At 24.7% G+C, this 18,182-nt stretch overlaps 1 protein-coding gene across 4 annotated transcripts in view; it reads left to right on the forward strand.

Annotated features, from left to right (window-relative positions):
• The window catches only part of LOC129610700 (dystrobrevin beta), a 115,971-nt gene that overhangs the window by 64,273 nt on the left and 33,516 nt on the right, over window positions 1-18,182 (forward strand). For all 4 annotated transcript variants that reach the window (XM_055523354.1, XM_055523352.1, XM_055523355.1 and 1 more), the window contains one exon: window positions 8,741-9,337. In XM_055523354.1, the coding sequence (XP_055379329.1) occupies window positions 9,000-9,337 (338 nt within the window). In that variant the 5' untranslated portion in view covers window positions 8,741-8,999. Of the gene's footprint in view, window positions 1-8,740; window positions 9,338-18,182 lie in introns of those variants that run through there.

Consider the following 18,182-nt stretch of genomic DNA (forward strand, 5'->3'; position numbering starts at 1 on the left):
CCTTGTTCATTTAATAAGCTTTATCGTACCTCTCAATAGCAAAATTTTTTGAATTTTTAATAAAAACAAATCTCTGCCACTGTATATATTTAAAATTTTCATAGAATGAAAAATTTAATAGTTTAAATATTATTTTTTCAAATAAAAAAATAATTGAATTTTCATAGTTAGGAATTATTCCAAAAAATATTTCTGTCTCAAATAAAAAAGAAAGCAGAAAAAAGAAATTCAAATTCTTTTGATAAGATTACATCTTGATAAAAGTCCGGGAGCCTTCGTCATTACAGAACACAAAGCCTTAGCTTCTTCACTGGCCGAATATTTCAAAAATTTGAATAAAATTTGAATAAAATTTGAAGTTGCTAAAAGCCAACTATTTAGTAAATATTTGCATTTAATTCATATTTAATAAATTTGTCCCAACACTCCCAACAAATATAACACTCCCCAACACTCCGTGAAGATTTTTGACTATATGTAACAATGACTTTACAAACTCCTGCCAAATATTTCGGGACCGGTTTGAATATATTATAAGATGAACTTAAAGAGACATGTACTAAATAGCAGGAAATATAGCAATTCGAAATTTTTTATATTAACTATGAAATCTTTGATAAGCCTATATACCAACTATGTTAGTTATTGTGAATGTCTAACAGAAAATTCAATGAAAACCTAATTGGCTACACTGTTGTTTAAAAAAGAATACAGCTAATTCATACCTCCCGGTAATAAGAGATTTACTAATTCCTTATTTGTATGCAATTAAAGTGTATGTTTTTGGTACTTTGACTACTAAGACTTTACTTATCATTTTATTTTTCTAATTATTGTCTTTATATTATTATCTAAATTTGAAATCTAAAATAAATGAAATTTTTTTTTCAAAGAAAAGAATTATTTTTCCTTTTTGACTTTGGAATTCAAGGAATATATTTTCAAGGAGATTGTGGACTTTGTGTGGCAGAAAATGTCTTGTGTATTAACATAATGAGTAAAATGTTTATGGTTTTGTTCATTTAAAGCCGTTTTCATCTATGTTTAAATATATTATATGTTGAGCCTATATATATGCTATTTTTTTCTATTCTGTGTTTTTATACCCGTACGAACGTATGTTCGAAGGGTATACTAAATTTGCCTTACCGTTTGTAACGCTAAGAAATAACGGTGTTAGATATAGACTCAAGTGTATGTTTTTGATCAGCGTCAAATTCTGAGTTGATTTAGCTTTGTCTGTCCGTCCGTCCGTCCGTCCGTCCGTCCGTCCGTCCGTCCGTCCGAACGATAACTCAAAAACTAATTGAGCTAAGTTCACCAAATTTTCACAAATGATTTATTGTAGTAAGTGCCAGAACCCTATTTAAATTGGACGTGATCGGGGTACCGGTTCGGGTAGCTGCCATATAACTTCAAAATTTATTTGGCTATATCTCAGAAACTATAAAAGTTGTGGTATTGAAATTTCACACAAACGAATATATTAATAGGGCCAATGTGTCTCATAAAAGTCGTTGAAATCACTTGACTCCTTCTGGTACCTGCCATACAACTTCAAAAGTTATTTGACTATATTTCAGAAACTATTAAAGCTATGGTATGGAAATTTCACACAAATGAATATATTAGTAGGGCCAATGTGTCTCATAAAAGTCGTCGAAATTACTTGGCTCCTTCTGGTACCTGCTATACAACTTCAAAAGTTATTTGGCTATATCTCAGAAACTATAAAAGCTGTGATATTGAGATTTCACACAAGTGAATATATTAGTAGGGCCGATGTGCTTGACAAAATTCGCTAAAATTGCTTGGCTCTTTCTGGTAGCTGCCATACAACTTCAATAGTAGTTTGGCACAACCAGTATTTTGAAAAACACATAGTACTGAAATTTTGCATAAATTAATATGGTAATACGGCAACTTAAAGTCATAGTCTGCCCCATAGTTAGTTATGGCACATTAGTTATTCGCACATAGGACAACAAATTCGTACGGGTATCACAGAGTTGACAAAGTCAACTCTACTTTTTTTCTCGTTTCAGTTTAGAACCTATTGTTTATTAGATTTGTTGTATTGTATTGATTTTTCATTACTTTCGATGATTATGATACATAAAGGGCAAATTTTATATGATAAACTTATGTATGTGAGCGTATATTTATTATAAGAATTGGTATAAAATTTTAACCTGACGACATCAATTTACAAAAGTATAAGATATAATATTATCATGACCTTAATTTAAAGATTAATATCTTATATTGCTTAAAGTAAAATTATTGGTTTGTACATTTTCAATGTAAAACCAAGAATTATTTCTACATGGTATAGTGCCAAATAATTTCTCCTTCTCAGCAATTTGTTTTTTTTTTTTTTTTTCAGCTCCTTATTCTATTTGATATTATAATTATAAGGATGTTTTTTTTTTTTCAGTTTCAGGCTCATTTTTTTTTGTCTTTTTCATCTTTCCTTTATTTATTTCTTATGCAGGATTAATTTTGTATGATTAAAGAATACAATTTTGATTGAGTTGATTAAAGAGAACGACAACAAGATTTTAGAGAACAACGAAAGTAAACAGAGATTTGAATGTCTTATTAAATCAGATAAAAATTAGTAAAGTAAAAGAAATTGGAATAATAAAAAAAAGAAGGGAATTTTTTTTTTAATTAAAGTTGTTTAACAGTTGTTGGTGTATGGTATACACCAAATACAAGAAGATTAATAAGACTGTATAATATGTTCAAGTAATAATAAGATTTGAGAGAAAAAAAAGTAAATACATTTTTTTTTGGGAAATACTTACATTTTAGCATTTAAATGAATAATATGAAAGTGAATTTCTGCTGACGTTTGTGCTATTGAAAGTTTTTTGATTCCATTTAAAGATTCAAAGACATTTGTATATGCAGGACATTGTAAATAAACTTTGAATAGAGAAATGTGTAAATTATATTTAGTCAATAATTTTCTTGATTATTTTGGGTTATTTTGATGATTATTTTAATGAGATGATCAAAAAACAAATATTGATCAGGTATATACATAGAAATAATCGTAGGGTTTTAAACCAAAAATTCACTGGTATAATTATATAATTGATTTAATTCTACTTAAAAACACATTTTCGGTATATTGTCGGACAATCATTTAAAGCGAAGACAATCATTTGAATGGTAACCGGAGACAACTCTAATAAGATCGAAAATTTCTAGATAAAAAAATTAAAAAATATAATTCTTTTATATGTAAAAAATATAAATGGAACTGGAACTGTTCCCACGATAAAAATGATAAAATAGTTTCCAATGTGGAGAGTAATGTACAAAATTTCTTCTTACAGACAAAAGAATTATGTGAATTCAGGGATGATTATTACCCTTAGGCTTGAATATTTTATTTTAAGTATTACAAAATTTTATTCCATCGCATCTTATTTAATTAATTTGCATATCAACCTAATAATTTTCGAAATAGTTGATGATCATATTAAAATTATATATAATATGATCTTCATAATCTCTCAAGAGTATACTACAAAATTATAATCTGCGTCTGCCTTGATATATAAATTCAAAAAAGGTGTCCTCAATTTACTGTTATTTTAATTTATATAAGTATATTACAAAAATATTAATTTAATAATTATAATATCTTAATATTATCTCAGGTATTTCTTTAATTTTAATTTTTTTAATTAGGATTTCCATTAGAAATAATTTAATTAAAAATTTGATTCTCCGTATAGTGTCCTTATTTATATATAAAAATTATATTTTCTAATGTTTATTAATTCCCATTAAATGTCTAATGGAAAATTTGCATAAATAACTGGAGCATACAGTAGGTTCGTTTAAATATTAATTATATTATTTCTAGTGTCAGTGATAAGAAAATTTTTATTAATACTGCCATAGATATAATGTAATGTTATTTTTAAAGGATGTTTATAATCAAAATCAAAATAATTGTGGCCTTGGTGAAAATCTTTCGATAATATAGTTTGTCTTCTTATTCTCATTTATGCCACATTCTTAAAAGTTATTTTAACATTACATCGTTTTATTTTCAGAAACAAAACTCAAAAAGGATTTTCTTCTCTATTATTCTAACTATGTATTTTAATGTTTAGAGTCTTGTACATGTTATTCAATATAACAGGATTTCAATGTAACAAATTACAAATATTGTGTATTTCTCATATAATATACATTGTTTTGTAACAGGCATAAAGTGATTAATTTCTTATCTTCCGTGAGTAAGATTAATAAAATCTATAAAAATTTTTGACAAAATATGTATATCCGATATTTAGGCAATTCACTTGATTTGCACTCACAATTTTCCATTACTCATATTATTACTCAATTACCAAATTTCAAAAAGGCGATATTTGAAATATATGTAATATATGGCTACGTTGATGGCTAGTTTTGCTCCAAAATATTTATATGGTTGTTAACTCTGTAAATGACTCCAGTCGTGATATTTTTACCATTTATACAAAAACAATAGGAATTCTCTCGGTCTTAAGGGAATCATATAATTATGTCTTGTTTTTGATTCACTGAAAATGAAAATAAGAGCACTAACATTGAGAAACAAAAAAATTCTCTTTATTTTCTGATTATTTTCTCTCTTGATATTTAACTTATAAATGCTTTCATTTTATAAATTTTAACATATAATAAGTCTAGAGTACAAAACGTATAAAATTTTCTGTTTTGTTTTTTTTATAATAAAACCAAAATTTTCACTGGGATAGGAAAGAACCGCACACACATAATATTATATTGGATGAAATGGGAATTAAGATGTTATGAACTGAGAATTTAAGATGAAATGGTGTGGTAATATTGTAGTGGTACCGATGAATAACACAAAATATGACATACTTATATTATACATAATATTTTTGTTATTTTTTTTTTGTTTGTATATGATTTTTTATGTTTTTCATTTGTTTGGTGTTTTCTTTTTGGGGTGGAGTGTAAACAACTGAAAATGGGTTGAATTTTTATTCTCATTTTATTTCATTTTTATCATGTTGTTTTTATATATTAAAATTTGTGTTAACAACTTTTTCTCTTCTCTCCCTTTACTTTTCTTCTTGGTTCTTTTACTAATCAACAAAAATAAAGAATGTATTTTTTTTTTAATTTTTGTTTTTTTTTTTCCGACAAGATGGAGAAGTAAATGAATAAAAATTAAATTAAATTATATTATGTGTGTACATATGTATATATGTTTAATATGTTGATTGTACTCATATTATGAATAAATTTTTTTTTATGTACTTTTCTGTACATTTAAACTGAATGACAACATAATTAGTGATGCTTTTTGGAAATAAAAAACATACAAAAATTATTTCCCGTATTAAAACAGTGAGCCTCAAAATGTAATTATGCGGCTATGTATCAAATTTTTTTTAAGAGTTGTAGAGTTAGCTACCACAAGCGAGATTTCTTTTCGACAGAATTACTTTCGGATGATTGAGGTGTTGTTTTTAATTGAATACGTGTAAATTAATTGAAATTATTTATTATGATTTATATTTATTCGTTTGTTTGTTTGTTTTTGATTGCCCAATCTGAGAACGGAACGAGTTAAAGCTTTAAAACTTGGCACAGATGCATATTTCAAATTCACATAAGAAAGTTGTTATACTTCAAAGTTTCAGCCGATTTAAATAGGTATCTCTTAGAATAACATGTCAAAAGTTTCTTTTATTTTGTAAAAGGCATCAAAAGAATTAACTTTATGGGGTCAGGTGTCAATATTGTCAAAAAGGTTTTAAAATTCAGTGAAATTTTTACATAGCGCTTTCATCACCATAAATTCTATGACAACATATTTAATATCGTTTTCTTGGCCATGAAGATCTTCGGACCATATACTGAAGGATAATTTGGTCATGAAAAATTTCGGACCATATATTTCAAATTATATTTCAATAAAAGAGACAAATTTTTTAATAGTTGAATTATGCTGAAATCAATAATTTTTATATGTGAATTTCACATTTCGGATGTTATTCATATAATCTTATGAAAATTTTACCTTACATTTTTGATATTTTATATAAAAATAATCAAATTATGTGTGTTTGTATTATGAAAATTTCAAATGTGAAAATTATACACATTCAATTTGGTTAGTCGTTTTATTCAATAAAATAATGTTGACATTAAAATAAACTACATATATTTCTATTTGAATGTATCATATCCACACATTGAGGTTAAGTATCCTAGACAATATAATTATGTATAAAAAATGTCACTTCTAATACGGTCTTTAATTTCTTGAGACAGAAATCTTTGTGACAATTTTTCCATATATGTAAGAAATTTTAATTAAAGAAGTATATTTTCTTTTTTGTAATTATGTGTACTTAAAAGAAACAATTAAAATTTAAGAAATTTAACTAATTTCATATTTTTATACATATTTATTCATATTATATACTTGGTGTACCTACTTATATTACAATTAAACACATCTTTTCCCTTATGTTTTTATGCTATTTAAATATTTTAATTATTTTATAATTATATTATTTTCTGGATCTCTCAATAACTAACATTAAATATTGTAATTTAAATTTGAATGACTTTAGAAATTTTCTTATATGTGAATTCGTTCTATGTTCGTTATAAAATTTTAATTTTTTACGCATAAAAATTTCCTAAATATTTTTTTATTATATTATGTACAAGAATTAAATGTAGGAAGTTTTACCCGTATTCATTTTGTTAGGTAGTAAAGTATTTCAAGGAAGGATGTAAAACTTTAGTTTCTTTTCATGTAAATTCTTTCATACGTGTATACATATATTCACACTTACATTCACTATATTACCCAATTGCAAAAGGAAAATTGTATTAGTGTACCCATTTTGTAATTCGCAATGTATATTTAAGATAACATTACATATAACATAACATCCTGCCTACGTAAACCAGTTGAGAATTAAATTTTAATTTTTTAATTCTTATTGTGAACAAAATAATTTAGAATGAAATCAGTGGTTTGTAAAGTAGCACCTTTCCCTTTAAGAAGAGTATTAATTACTCTTTGTAAAAATAATCTGCAAGGTACTTATATCATTTCTATTAATATATAACTAATGTATAATAATTATGTACCAAAATTATTTTATGCTATAAAAAATATTGCATACAATTAGGAGAAAACACAAAAATTTAAAAGAAGCTTTAATATTATACAGGTTCAATTCGACGTTTAATTTTGTGAGTTGAGAAAAATAAAAGGTTTACCGTTGTTTGGTAGACGTAGCAGTCAATCGCACCCCAATTAACTCGAATATGCCTTTTAGCTATAATAGTTGTAAATTTGCCATTTACTTCGGTTAAAGGTAACTTATCTAAGCTAGCCAATTTTTTTGAGAAACTAATTAAATATGCATTTATTGTAATTTTTTGATACCGTTAGTTATGACTTAGAAATAGAGAGATGTAGAGGAATAGGAAAAATGTTTTGCAGCGGCTATTTTGAAAATTTTAAAGTAGTTTTGCATATTGTTGCATTTAGAAAAGTTAAAAATTTGTGTCATTGTTAGAACTTTGTTTCGGGTCTATAAATTTTAAGAGGGGGGAAAGAGGGAAATAAATTTCTAGTAAAGAACTTATGTTCGTATAAAATTTCAGTTTTGTGCCTTAAAATATATAGAAATGTTGGAAGCCAAACGTACAAACGGACGAAAGAATCGAATGAATGTTGACTTTCTTTTTATTATTGCTGCTGTAATACTGTCGTGTCATTATTACCGTTGTATTGTCTATAAATATGTTTGTTGAAATTTAATAGTGTACAACTGTCATAATAATTTAATTAAGCAATAATAACAAGATAAAAAAAAAGTAAGGTTTTTTTTTTTTGTTTTAATCTTTTTTTTGCGTATTTTTATTATTTTTGCATAATTGTTGTTTTTTTTTATGGTTCACAATATTTGATTTTTACATTTTCATTTTTGAAGAACGCAATCTCATAAAATTTATTTATTGCTATAATTAAATTATTACTTTATTTTTAATTGTTCTGAATGTTTTGTATTTATGTATATGTACTATTTATGTCTGCGGAGCTAAACAAAATATTTTTATACTCATTCCAACTACTGAGTAATTATGAATTTGGTTTTTGTATACAGAATATATTCATAATTGTATATGCATAGATTTGCATATCATTTATTGGGAATTATGAATTTGTATTTGATTGTTGATCGTGTTCAGTTTTACATAAATACATACATATATACAGCAATGTTTCTTTAATTTGAGGTCCCTTCAAATTTGAAGGAAATGTGTCTGAAATATATATGTGTAATATAAGAACTTATGCATGCTACTTGATTGTAGGTTCATTGCGTGTACATAATAAGCAACTTAATTATTGCGTCAATTCAAATTAATTGCGTCATCTAAAAGTTGCAAAAATCAGCAATCAAACACAAAAATAAGCAAGCAGATAATTGAAATATTAAAAATGTATGTATTCCGAAGCCCTGAGAGTTACAATTAAATAATTATATATAATATGGGTTCAATACATTGAATAACTTCAAATTTAATTTGATTTGCCGGATTTGTAAATCTTAGGAATTAATTTAGTGTTAAAGTTCTCTTGTATTTTAAATTTTTATATAATATAAAAAATTATACATATATATTTCGTAATTTATAATATTCCTGTATTTCCTAATTTCAGATTTCTTATAATTGAAAGAACCGCAGATCATACTCATCACTAATACTGTACGCATACTTACTGAAGAAAAAAAGAGCAAAAACTTATTATCTTAGAAGTTAATTTAGCAGCTAAAGTTAAACTTAATTATAAATTTACTTGTATAGCATAAAAAAATCCAAAAAAACCATAATATTAGTAAAAATATTTTGTTTTTAATTCTGATGCACTGATAATAATTTATTTAAAAAAAAAAAGACCCAAAAAAACCGGCAACAAAATGATGGAAGTTGAACCAAGGGTTGCAATTTTACAAGATTTAAGATTACAAACATTTGATACGATACGTTTTGCATCGTATCGCACAGCATCAAAATTACGTTATATACAAAAATCAACAAATTTACATTTAGTCGATATATGGAATGTTATTGAGGCATTTAGAGAAAATGGTTTAAATACATTGGAGCCACAAAGTGAAGTTAGTGTAGCTCGTTTAGAAACATTAGTATCATCATTATATCATAATTTAAATAAACGTCTTCCAACTGCACAACAAGTTCCTGTCGATTCAAAAGCTGGATTATTATTAAATTGGTTATTATCGGCGTATAGTAGGTAAGTTTAATTTTTTTATAAATAAATACTTATATATATTTCTTTCTTTCAACTCTCTCATTTTTATCTTGTTCATTAAAAAATTCAACAGTACATTTACTTACTTATGTTATGTATTTAGATAATAAGAATCAAAAATGGCAATAGCTGTTGTACTTACATTTTGTATATGCAACATGTTTCCATGTGTGCATACTTGTATAAATAGTTAAACAAGTGATACGAAACTCAGAATTTTATAGAAGATTATATATTATATTCTCTGAGATACTTCTACAATTTTCTACAAGTTCTTTTTTAAAAATATAGAAAACTCAGAAATTAATTTAAATTTTTACGAATCATTTTTAATCTGAAAGTTTAAAAATAAAAAAATCAATACCATTTATAAATTTAATTAAAAAAAAAAAATATTTTATTCACTCGGGCTCGTCCGGGATTTGAACCCGGGACCTCCCGCACCCTAAGCGGAAATCATACCCCTAGACCAACGAGCCAGTTATAAACTTTGTTGAAAAAATTTGATTTTAGTAAAATTTAGATTTTGGTTTGTTCTTTTTGTTTTTTTTTTTTTTGCCTATTATTGCGATTCGCTCATTTTCTGACAAAAAAAAAAAGTTTTTCTTAAAAAAGTTGAGAAAATTTCTTTTAGGCGTTTTTTTTTTTTATATAAAAAATTAATTATAAAGTAAGAACAAAAAAAAATAAAGAAAAAACAAACATGGCAGCAACAACTTTCATTGTATTTTCAACCAGTGTATTATAAGATATGATCTCCAAATATGTCATTTATCTATTTTAATAATTAAATGATTCCAGTTTATACCGCGAATATTTCTAAACCATACCCAAATTTCGTTCGCGTTGTATTATATCGCCTTCCTCAAATATTTGCTGAACAACTCCCAAAAAGCTACTACAATGTAATAAAAATTCTAAATAAGATTTCCGATTTTAATTCTGAGCCATCTTTTGGTCAACTTTGTAATCATTTATCTGAAATCGTTTTTGTGTTTTGATTCGGTCCAATTTTGAAATAGAAATTTTGATGATTTCCTCTCACTCTTACTTAATAAAAATTCTTGTTTCTAAAATATTTGATTCCATGTTCATTTTATTCCATAAAATGAAACTATGTACATTGTCCGACGCAATTATTTGGAAAGTATGACGATTAAGATAGAATATTTAGATTTCTATCTAGTGTCATTACTTTTTATTTATTTTATAATTATATTATAAACTTAATATTAATTCAGTATTGCAAAACTCTTTTCAACTCTTATAAAATATTACAAAATTGGAAGCAAAATAAAATAAAAATTTTAAAACAACTTTGAAAACGAAAAAAACAAACGATAAGGTGATTGACTTTTTACTAGAAAAAACGAGAAAACTAAGCAAAATTATAAAAAGAGAAGCAAGAAAAAAAAATTACCAAATAAAGAAGCGTCAATGAAGTCATTTTTTAGGAATATTTGAGAGAAATAAAGAGTTAGATGAGGAAAAAAGCTGTGGGTATCAAATTGATATTACATGTATATATCAAAAGCTTATATTCAACTTATGTAAAGTACTACATACAATTTTATTAATGTCATCATTCATGATTCATGATAAACTTCTCATTTATTGAACTTTAAATTTTCGTTGAATATAGAAAAATTGAATGCAGAATGAGAGCGATTGAAATATCAGAATTCATATAGAAAACACATATTTAAATCGGATTGCCCCAAAATCAAGCGAAATTACCACCGACGGTAAAATAGCCTAAATTTTCGTATTTACCGCTGGCAATTTTTTTTCACATTATTTATGTCTACATGTTCCACACTTGTCCTGAATCAACAATAGGAATAGCCCGATGTCGATAGTCCGATGGTTTTGTTTTTAAAGTCAAATAGCACTAAGATCTTAATACTACTTTAGTGCTATTTACAGTTCTCTAATAATTACTATTATATTACTGTTGTATTCCCAAATAAGTAAAGTTCAAGAGAATAACAAAATCGATTTCTTTTTTTTTTTAAATTTTTAATCAATATTTTTTGAAATTTTGTTTGCCAAATTATTTTAAATTATTTTCCATGAACTTGTAGATAATAAATAAGTATAGATAAATTTTTTTTTTTGCAAAAACACTCGTACTTATATTATTTATTTAACTATATAAAATTTATATTCTAATAAATAAATAAATATATATTTTTTTATACTTACTTGTTATATCTACGAATACACACTATTATATCGGTTGTACAATATCATGTTTACACTGTTATATTTTTATCTCTATAATATATTCTGTTATACCAATTATTATTGTACTTACCATAATAATACGTAAAATAAATTTTAAAAAGTAATCGAAATTTAATTCAATTATAACAATTGGTATTTTATGTATATACATAAAAATATACATATATTGTGTTTATGTATGCGTATGTATATATATGTTTATAGTATAAGAAATGGTGGTGAAAGAGCTGATTACGTTTATTTGAATTATAAGGTTAATAAACTGGTGTAGCTTTTTTTTTCTATATTTTTTTTTATTTTCGAAAAGATGTTCTAATAGAACTTTTTGTATTTGTTTTTGATTTATTAGCCTAATTAAAATTGAAAGTAAAAAAAAAAAGATTAATCAGTATTAGGATTTTTGTTAATTATTATTAATTATGTACGTAAGTAGGAAAGAAATAGATTATTTTGAATTGAAAATTATTTAGAGGAAAATTTTAAACTATATAAAATGGGGAAGTCCAAATTTATAGAAAATTGTAAATTATTTACGATTTTGTGTTATTTTGATAGATCTTGAGTATTTTGAAATTAATCGAAATTAGTATAAAATACCGCATGATTATTTTAATATTTTAATAAAAATAAATTGAATACTTATAGTACATTTATTAAGAAATTAAAATATGGACTTGAAATTTCTTACCATTTTAACCCTCTCTCTATCAATATGATTTTAGGGTTAAAACTGGCTCAGCACTCAAACATATATTTTGGACTAAAAGTAGACTAATTATAACCATAGCGGAACAAAAAATAAAATTACTTGAATTTCTTGCAAAACTTATTTAATTCTCTGAGCCAGAGTAAACAACTCAATTATTCAAAGCGCTACACATATTAAAACTAAAGGCAATACATACAGTGAAAAAATTTTTACCTCGAATTATCCCAATTCTTACCTCGTAGTTGACGTTATATCAAAAGATAACATCAAGTAGTCAGTGCAAGCATTAAAATCAATTGGTTTGTTTAGTCACATTATTTGAAGCATTAAAAAATTTTTGTATTTACGTAAGAATTACAGCCATTATTGTATATTGCAAAAACATCCATATCAATTATGTGTACTAAAAAAAATATTACTTGTTTTTTAAGTTATAAGTATACGCTCTTATATTTGCTGGTAAATTATTTTGTGAGCTATTTATTTTCAAAATTATTCATTACTATACATACAAACATATACATAAATACATACATATGCATTGTCCACAAATGCATTTCGTATTATTATTAAAAAAAGAATCACTTTAACTATAAAAAGGGGTAAATATTATACAACATAACAAAAAAAAAAAATTATTTCTATCACAGTATAACATTTACTATTAGAGAATATACCATATATAAATAAAATATGTATATAGAATATAGGGTAATATTATTAATGGAAAACAATTATTGACACGTGTCTTTTTATTATTTTTCATATTTGATTCTAGTTTGGAATACAAATTGTATGTTTTAAAATTTTATGTCATCTCAAATAAAAAAATTTACCGTTTGTAACGCTAAGAAATAATGGTGTTAGATATAGACTCAAGTGTATGTTTTTGATCAGCGTCAAATTCTGAATTGATTTAGCTTTGTCTGTCCGTCCGTCCGTCCGTCCGTCCGTCCGAACGATAACTCAAAAACTAATTGAGCTAAGTTCACCAAATTTTCACAAATGATTTATTGTAGTAAGTGCCAGAACTCTATTTAAATTGGACGTGATCGGGGTACCGGTTCGGGTAGCTGCCATACAACTTCAAAATTTTTTTGGCTATATCTCAGAAACTATAAAAATTGTGGTATTGAAATTTCACACAAACGAATATATTAATAGGGCCAATGTGTCTCATAAAAGTCGTTGAAATTACTTGGCTCCTTCTGGTACCTGCCATACAACTTCAAAAGTTATTTGACTATATTTCAGAAACTATTAAAGCTATGGTATTGAAATTTCACACAAACGAATATATTAATAGGGCCAATGTGTCTCATAAAAGCCGTTGAAATTACTTGGCTCCTTCTGGTACCTGCCATACAACTTCAAAATTTATTTGGCTCTATCTCAGAAACTATAAAAGTTGTAGTATTGAAATTTCACACAAACAAATATATTAATAGGGCCAATGTGTCTCATAAAAGCCGTTGAAATTACTTGGCTCCTTCTGGTATCTGCCATACAACTTCAAAAGTTATTTGGCTATATTTCAGAAACTATATAAGCTGTGATATTGAGATTTCACACAAGTGAATATATTAGTAGGGCCGATGTGCTTGATAAAATTCGCTAAAATTTCTTGGCTCTTTCTGGTAGCTGCCATACAACTTCAATAGTAGTTTGGCACAACCAGTATTTTGAAAAACACATAGTACTGAAATTTTGCATAAATTAATATGGTAATACGGCAACTTAAAGTCATAGTCTGCCCCATAGTTAGTTATGGCACATTAGTTATTCGCACATAGGATAACAAATTCGTACGGGTATCACAGAGTTGACAAGGTCAACTCTACTTTTTTTCTCGTTTTATTAATAAATTTTATTTTAATCTGACAATTTATGGTCTTTATCAAAAGTAACTTTCCATATTTGTCCTCGTATATGATTGAATATTTTATTGTTATTAAAAAATATTTACCATAAAATATTAATTAAGTGTCAATAAATCTTTATATTCTATTGAAATAATAATAAAATTTTGACTCTAATGGTCGTGTTCATATATTTATTAATATATTGGAAGAATATGACGGAGTATTTCAAAAAAATTAATAATATTATGTTGGTGTTATTTTAGATTATATGAATATCAATCTGTTATGTTCATATGTATATATGTATATATACATATGAGTAAAAAATATTTTAATTAAGTGCTGAACGATGTGGAGAATGTTAATATAATTTTTAAAAACTAAATCATTTCATAAAATACTCAAATTTTTGACTAAATAAAAAAAAATTCAAAAAAATATTTTAATTAACTTAAAAAAAATTTTTTGTTAAAAAAATATTTGTAGGTGTTTAGATATTTAGATTTAGATAAAAAATATTCTATTTATTTATTTATTTTCCGAAATCTTTTTTTTTATTCGATTAATTTAAATTTAGTACTACATTAATTTTCCTATTACATAATGTACGAATTTGTGAATGAATGTTATATGTTTATAAATACAGACGCACATTCATTATACGAAATAAAATAATTCACTTAATGAAATTAAGAAAATTATTTATATTGTATGGTTTATTTGAAAGAATCAAAACAATTTTATAAATTGATTAAGATTGTATAAAAAAAAATTTGGGTTAAAGAAAGAAGAAGGGCGAAAATAAATAAATAATTTAGAAGTTGTTAATTTTAATTAAATTATTTTCGAAATGAAATTTTCTACTTTTAATTTTGATTAATTTTTATTCATCTATTTGCTTCTATTTATTTTGAAACTTTCTTATTAGTTGGAATATCTTTAGTTAATTATATATATATAATGGTATTTTAACAATATAAAGATTTTTAATTAACTTGATGTTTATACAATGGCAATCAGTCTGTATAAGAAATGGAAAAGATGTTTTCTCGTAATCTTAATATTTTAATAAATAAATAAAAAATACATTTTCTCTTTGTTATGTTATGTAATTTAAAAAATTATAAAATTAACGAACATAATATTTTATTAAGGGCTTAATTATGTACATATCTCGCTGTTTTATTTTCCGAAATTGACAAAAGTAAGTAATTATTATAATGTTCATAACATTTTCAAGACAAAAATCTGCAATTCCGTATCTCATTTTGCCCAAAATCTATGCAAATTTTCTTAATCATTCATTCATTTTATTTTTTAAAATGACAAATTGCAATTAATATTTTGATTATTGGAATATTTTTTGGAACTCTTTACTGAAAAATGCCATTAAAATAAGAATAGGACACGAGAATTCCAATTTCAAAATGAACACAAAAAGATGACTATGTAAATATAGTGTAGAATTTAATCAGGTGTATAATTGATGTTAAATTTAGAATTTTGTTCTTTTAAATGCAAAAATTGACGAAACAATATAGAATAATTATAATAATAGCATTAATTTTATATTAAAATTACAAATGATTATTAAAATTTTGTAAAATTTCATATTAAACTTTTTGTTTGGATGGGGAAAATATATTTTATTCTTCATGGAAATACTATGAGGGACACAAAAAAAAATAGTGAATTCAGACGCTTTTTAATTAAAAATTCAAAGTTCTTGTAGTTCTTGCAGATTTATGAAATCAAAAAGTGACATCTTTTAATATTTTTAAAATATTTAACTCGAAAAATTTGATCTCTTTCTTAACTTATCATAGCTCTGTATTTTCTTTTTTCGATGCTCTCAATTTTTTATAATTTCGTTATTCTAGTACAGAGGTTCCCGAATTTTTTTCTCTTGTAGACCCCTTGTCGGATTTTTCGGTTTTTGATAGATCTTAATTTCTAACAGAAGCGAGGTATACCTATGATGTGAGAAAGTTAAATAAAAAATTTATTTAATTAAATTCATTTTTTTTTTCGTAGACCTCTAACAGGTCTTCATGGACCCCTGGGGGTCCACTATATAGACTACTTTGAGAATCACTGTTCTAGTATAAACTTACATATGTATATAACATAAATGCAAATATTTTTCGTAAATATACTCGCAATAATTTTCTTTGTTTCACTTTATTCTACTCGCCTCATTACTTAGGGTTTAATTATTTTTTATTAAATTTTATTTTATTTAATATCTGTTAATGAAATTAATATTAATTTATATATTCTCTCTCATATCTTTCTTATTACGCGTTAATGGTATTATATTTATTTCAATAATTTTTTGAGGGAATTTCTGTAATTGAGCGAAAATTTGATGTTAATAAAATTACCAACTTATTGCGTCAAATTTGAGCTTCTTTCAAAAATTTTTAATTTTTATTTAAGAAAAACTTCTTTTATTGTTATTTTACACTTTTTATTAATAAAAAGTAAATAATAAATATTCGTTAAAAATAATTACTTCGTTAAGATCTTTAATATATTATTATATATATATAATTTTTCGTTAGATAATTTTCTTTTCTCTTAATTTCATTTATTTAAAATAATATTATTAATTTTAATCGTAAATATAATAAATAAAAATTAAATCTAATGAACAGGTTTTTCTTTTAATCAATCATAAAAATAAATTATATTTTAATTTTTATATACTTAAAATAAAATTTTAATAAATCTTAATTTTTCTTTTAGTTTCCGAGTCTGAAAAACGTATTTAGAGGTACAAGTAATTTAGATTGAAATGAAAATATTAGAAACTAGTAGAGTTGTTCCAAAGGGCAATTTTAACAATTGTATATAAAATATACCATTCTCACTTACACTCTATGTAAACGAAAATTATATTTTTCTTTGTTTTGACGAAATTTTATGCTCTTTTGACGAATTTTGTTTTATTTCCGTCGATATTTCGCAGTTCATCGGTTAATGGTTGATTAATGACAATTAAATTTTATAATTTTTCTAATATTATAAAAATATTATTAGAATTAGTTAGATTTCACTTTTATATAAAAATTTATATAATATTTTTATTTACATTTTAGTATGATTATAAAAATTTTTTAATCATTTTAGAAATACATAAATTGATACTAAATAAATTCAAGCTATATAAAAATTAATTTAGTATATAGAGATACTCCTAAATAAAAATGATTTTGCATTGAATTTTAAAGTACGATTCCTTGTTATTTTAAATTCTGGAATTTCTTTTAACAAAATTTAAATAACAATTTGCAAAATTAATGAAATTTTTCTTTTTTTTTAATATGTTTTTATAAAATATTTCAAAAGTAATTGTTGTTCTTTATCCCTTTCTATTTAACATTTATAAATTAAATTTATATTACCAAGCTTCACATTTTTCTCTAGCATTCATAATATCACCTTCATAGCAATGATATTCTCTTGAAAATTCTTTAAAATTCATTAAAAATACAGCAACTTCATTGAATCGAAAACCAGATTTACGAATTTGTATACAATTATTTTGTGTTAATAATAAGAAAAATGCTTTTAAATGATTCATATTAAATTCACCGAGAACTTCACGTTCACGAAATAAAACATGACTTGGTGAAGTTTTTAAATATTTTTCATAATCAAGAAAACTTTGTTTACCAGCTGCATAATATGCTATTGAATTTGGAAATTCCCATACTGGATAATTACGTGGCCATCGATTTTTAAAACGTTTCTCTAAACATTTTGAAAATGATGGTGATAAACCACGTTGTAATACTTCATTTTTTTCAAATTTCTCCTTCCACATATCAAAATATTCGGTTACAAAATAATATAACATCGGTTTATTACGATTTCGTATTAAACGTTTATAATCAAATGATGTTGTTGCATCTGGTTGCACTTGTAAATGTTTTGTTGATTCAATTTGCCGTCGTATATTAAAAACATTTTGAAAGAAATGTCGTGGTGATATTCTTAAATCAGC

The sequence above is a fragment of the Condylostylus longicornis genome, unplaced genomic scaffold (assembly GCF_029603195.1).
Source record: "Condylostylus longicornis isolate FDR11 unplaced genomic scaffold, ASM2960319v2 ptg000047l, whole genome shotgun sequence".
NCBI classification, from domain to species: domain Eukaryota; kingdom Metazoa; phylum Arthropoda; class Insecta; order Diptera; family Dolichopodidae; genus Condylostylus; species Condylostylus longicornis.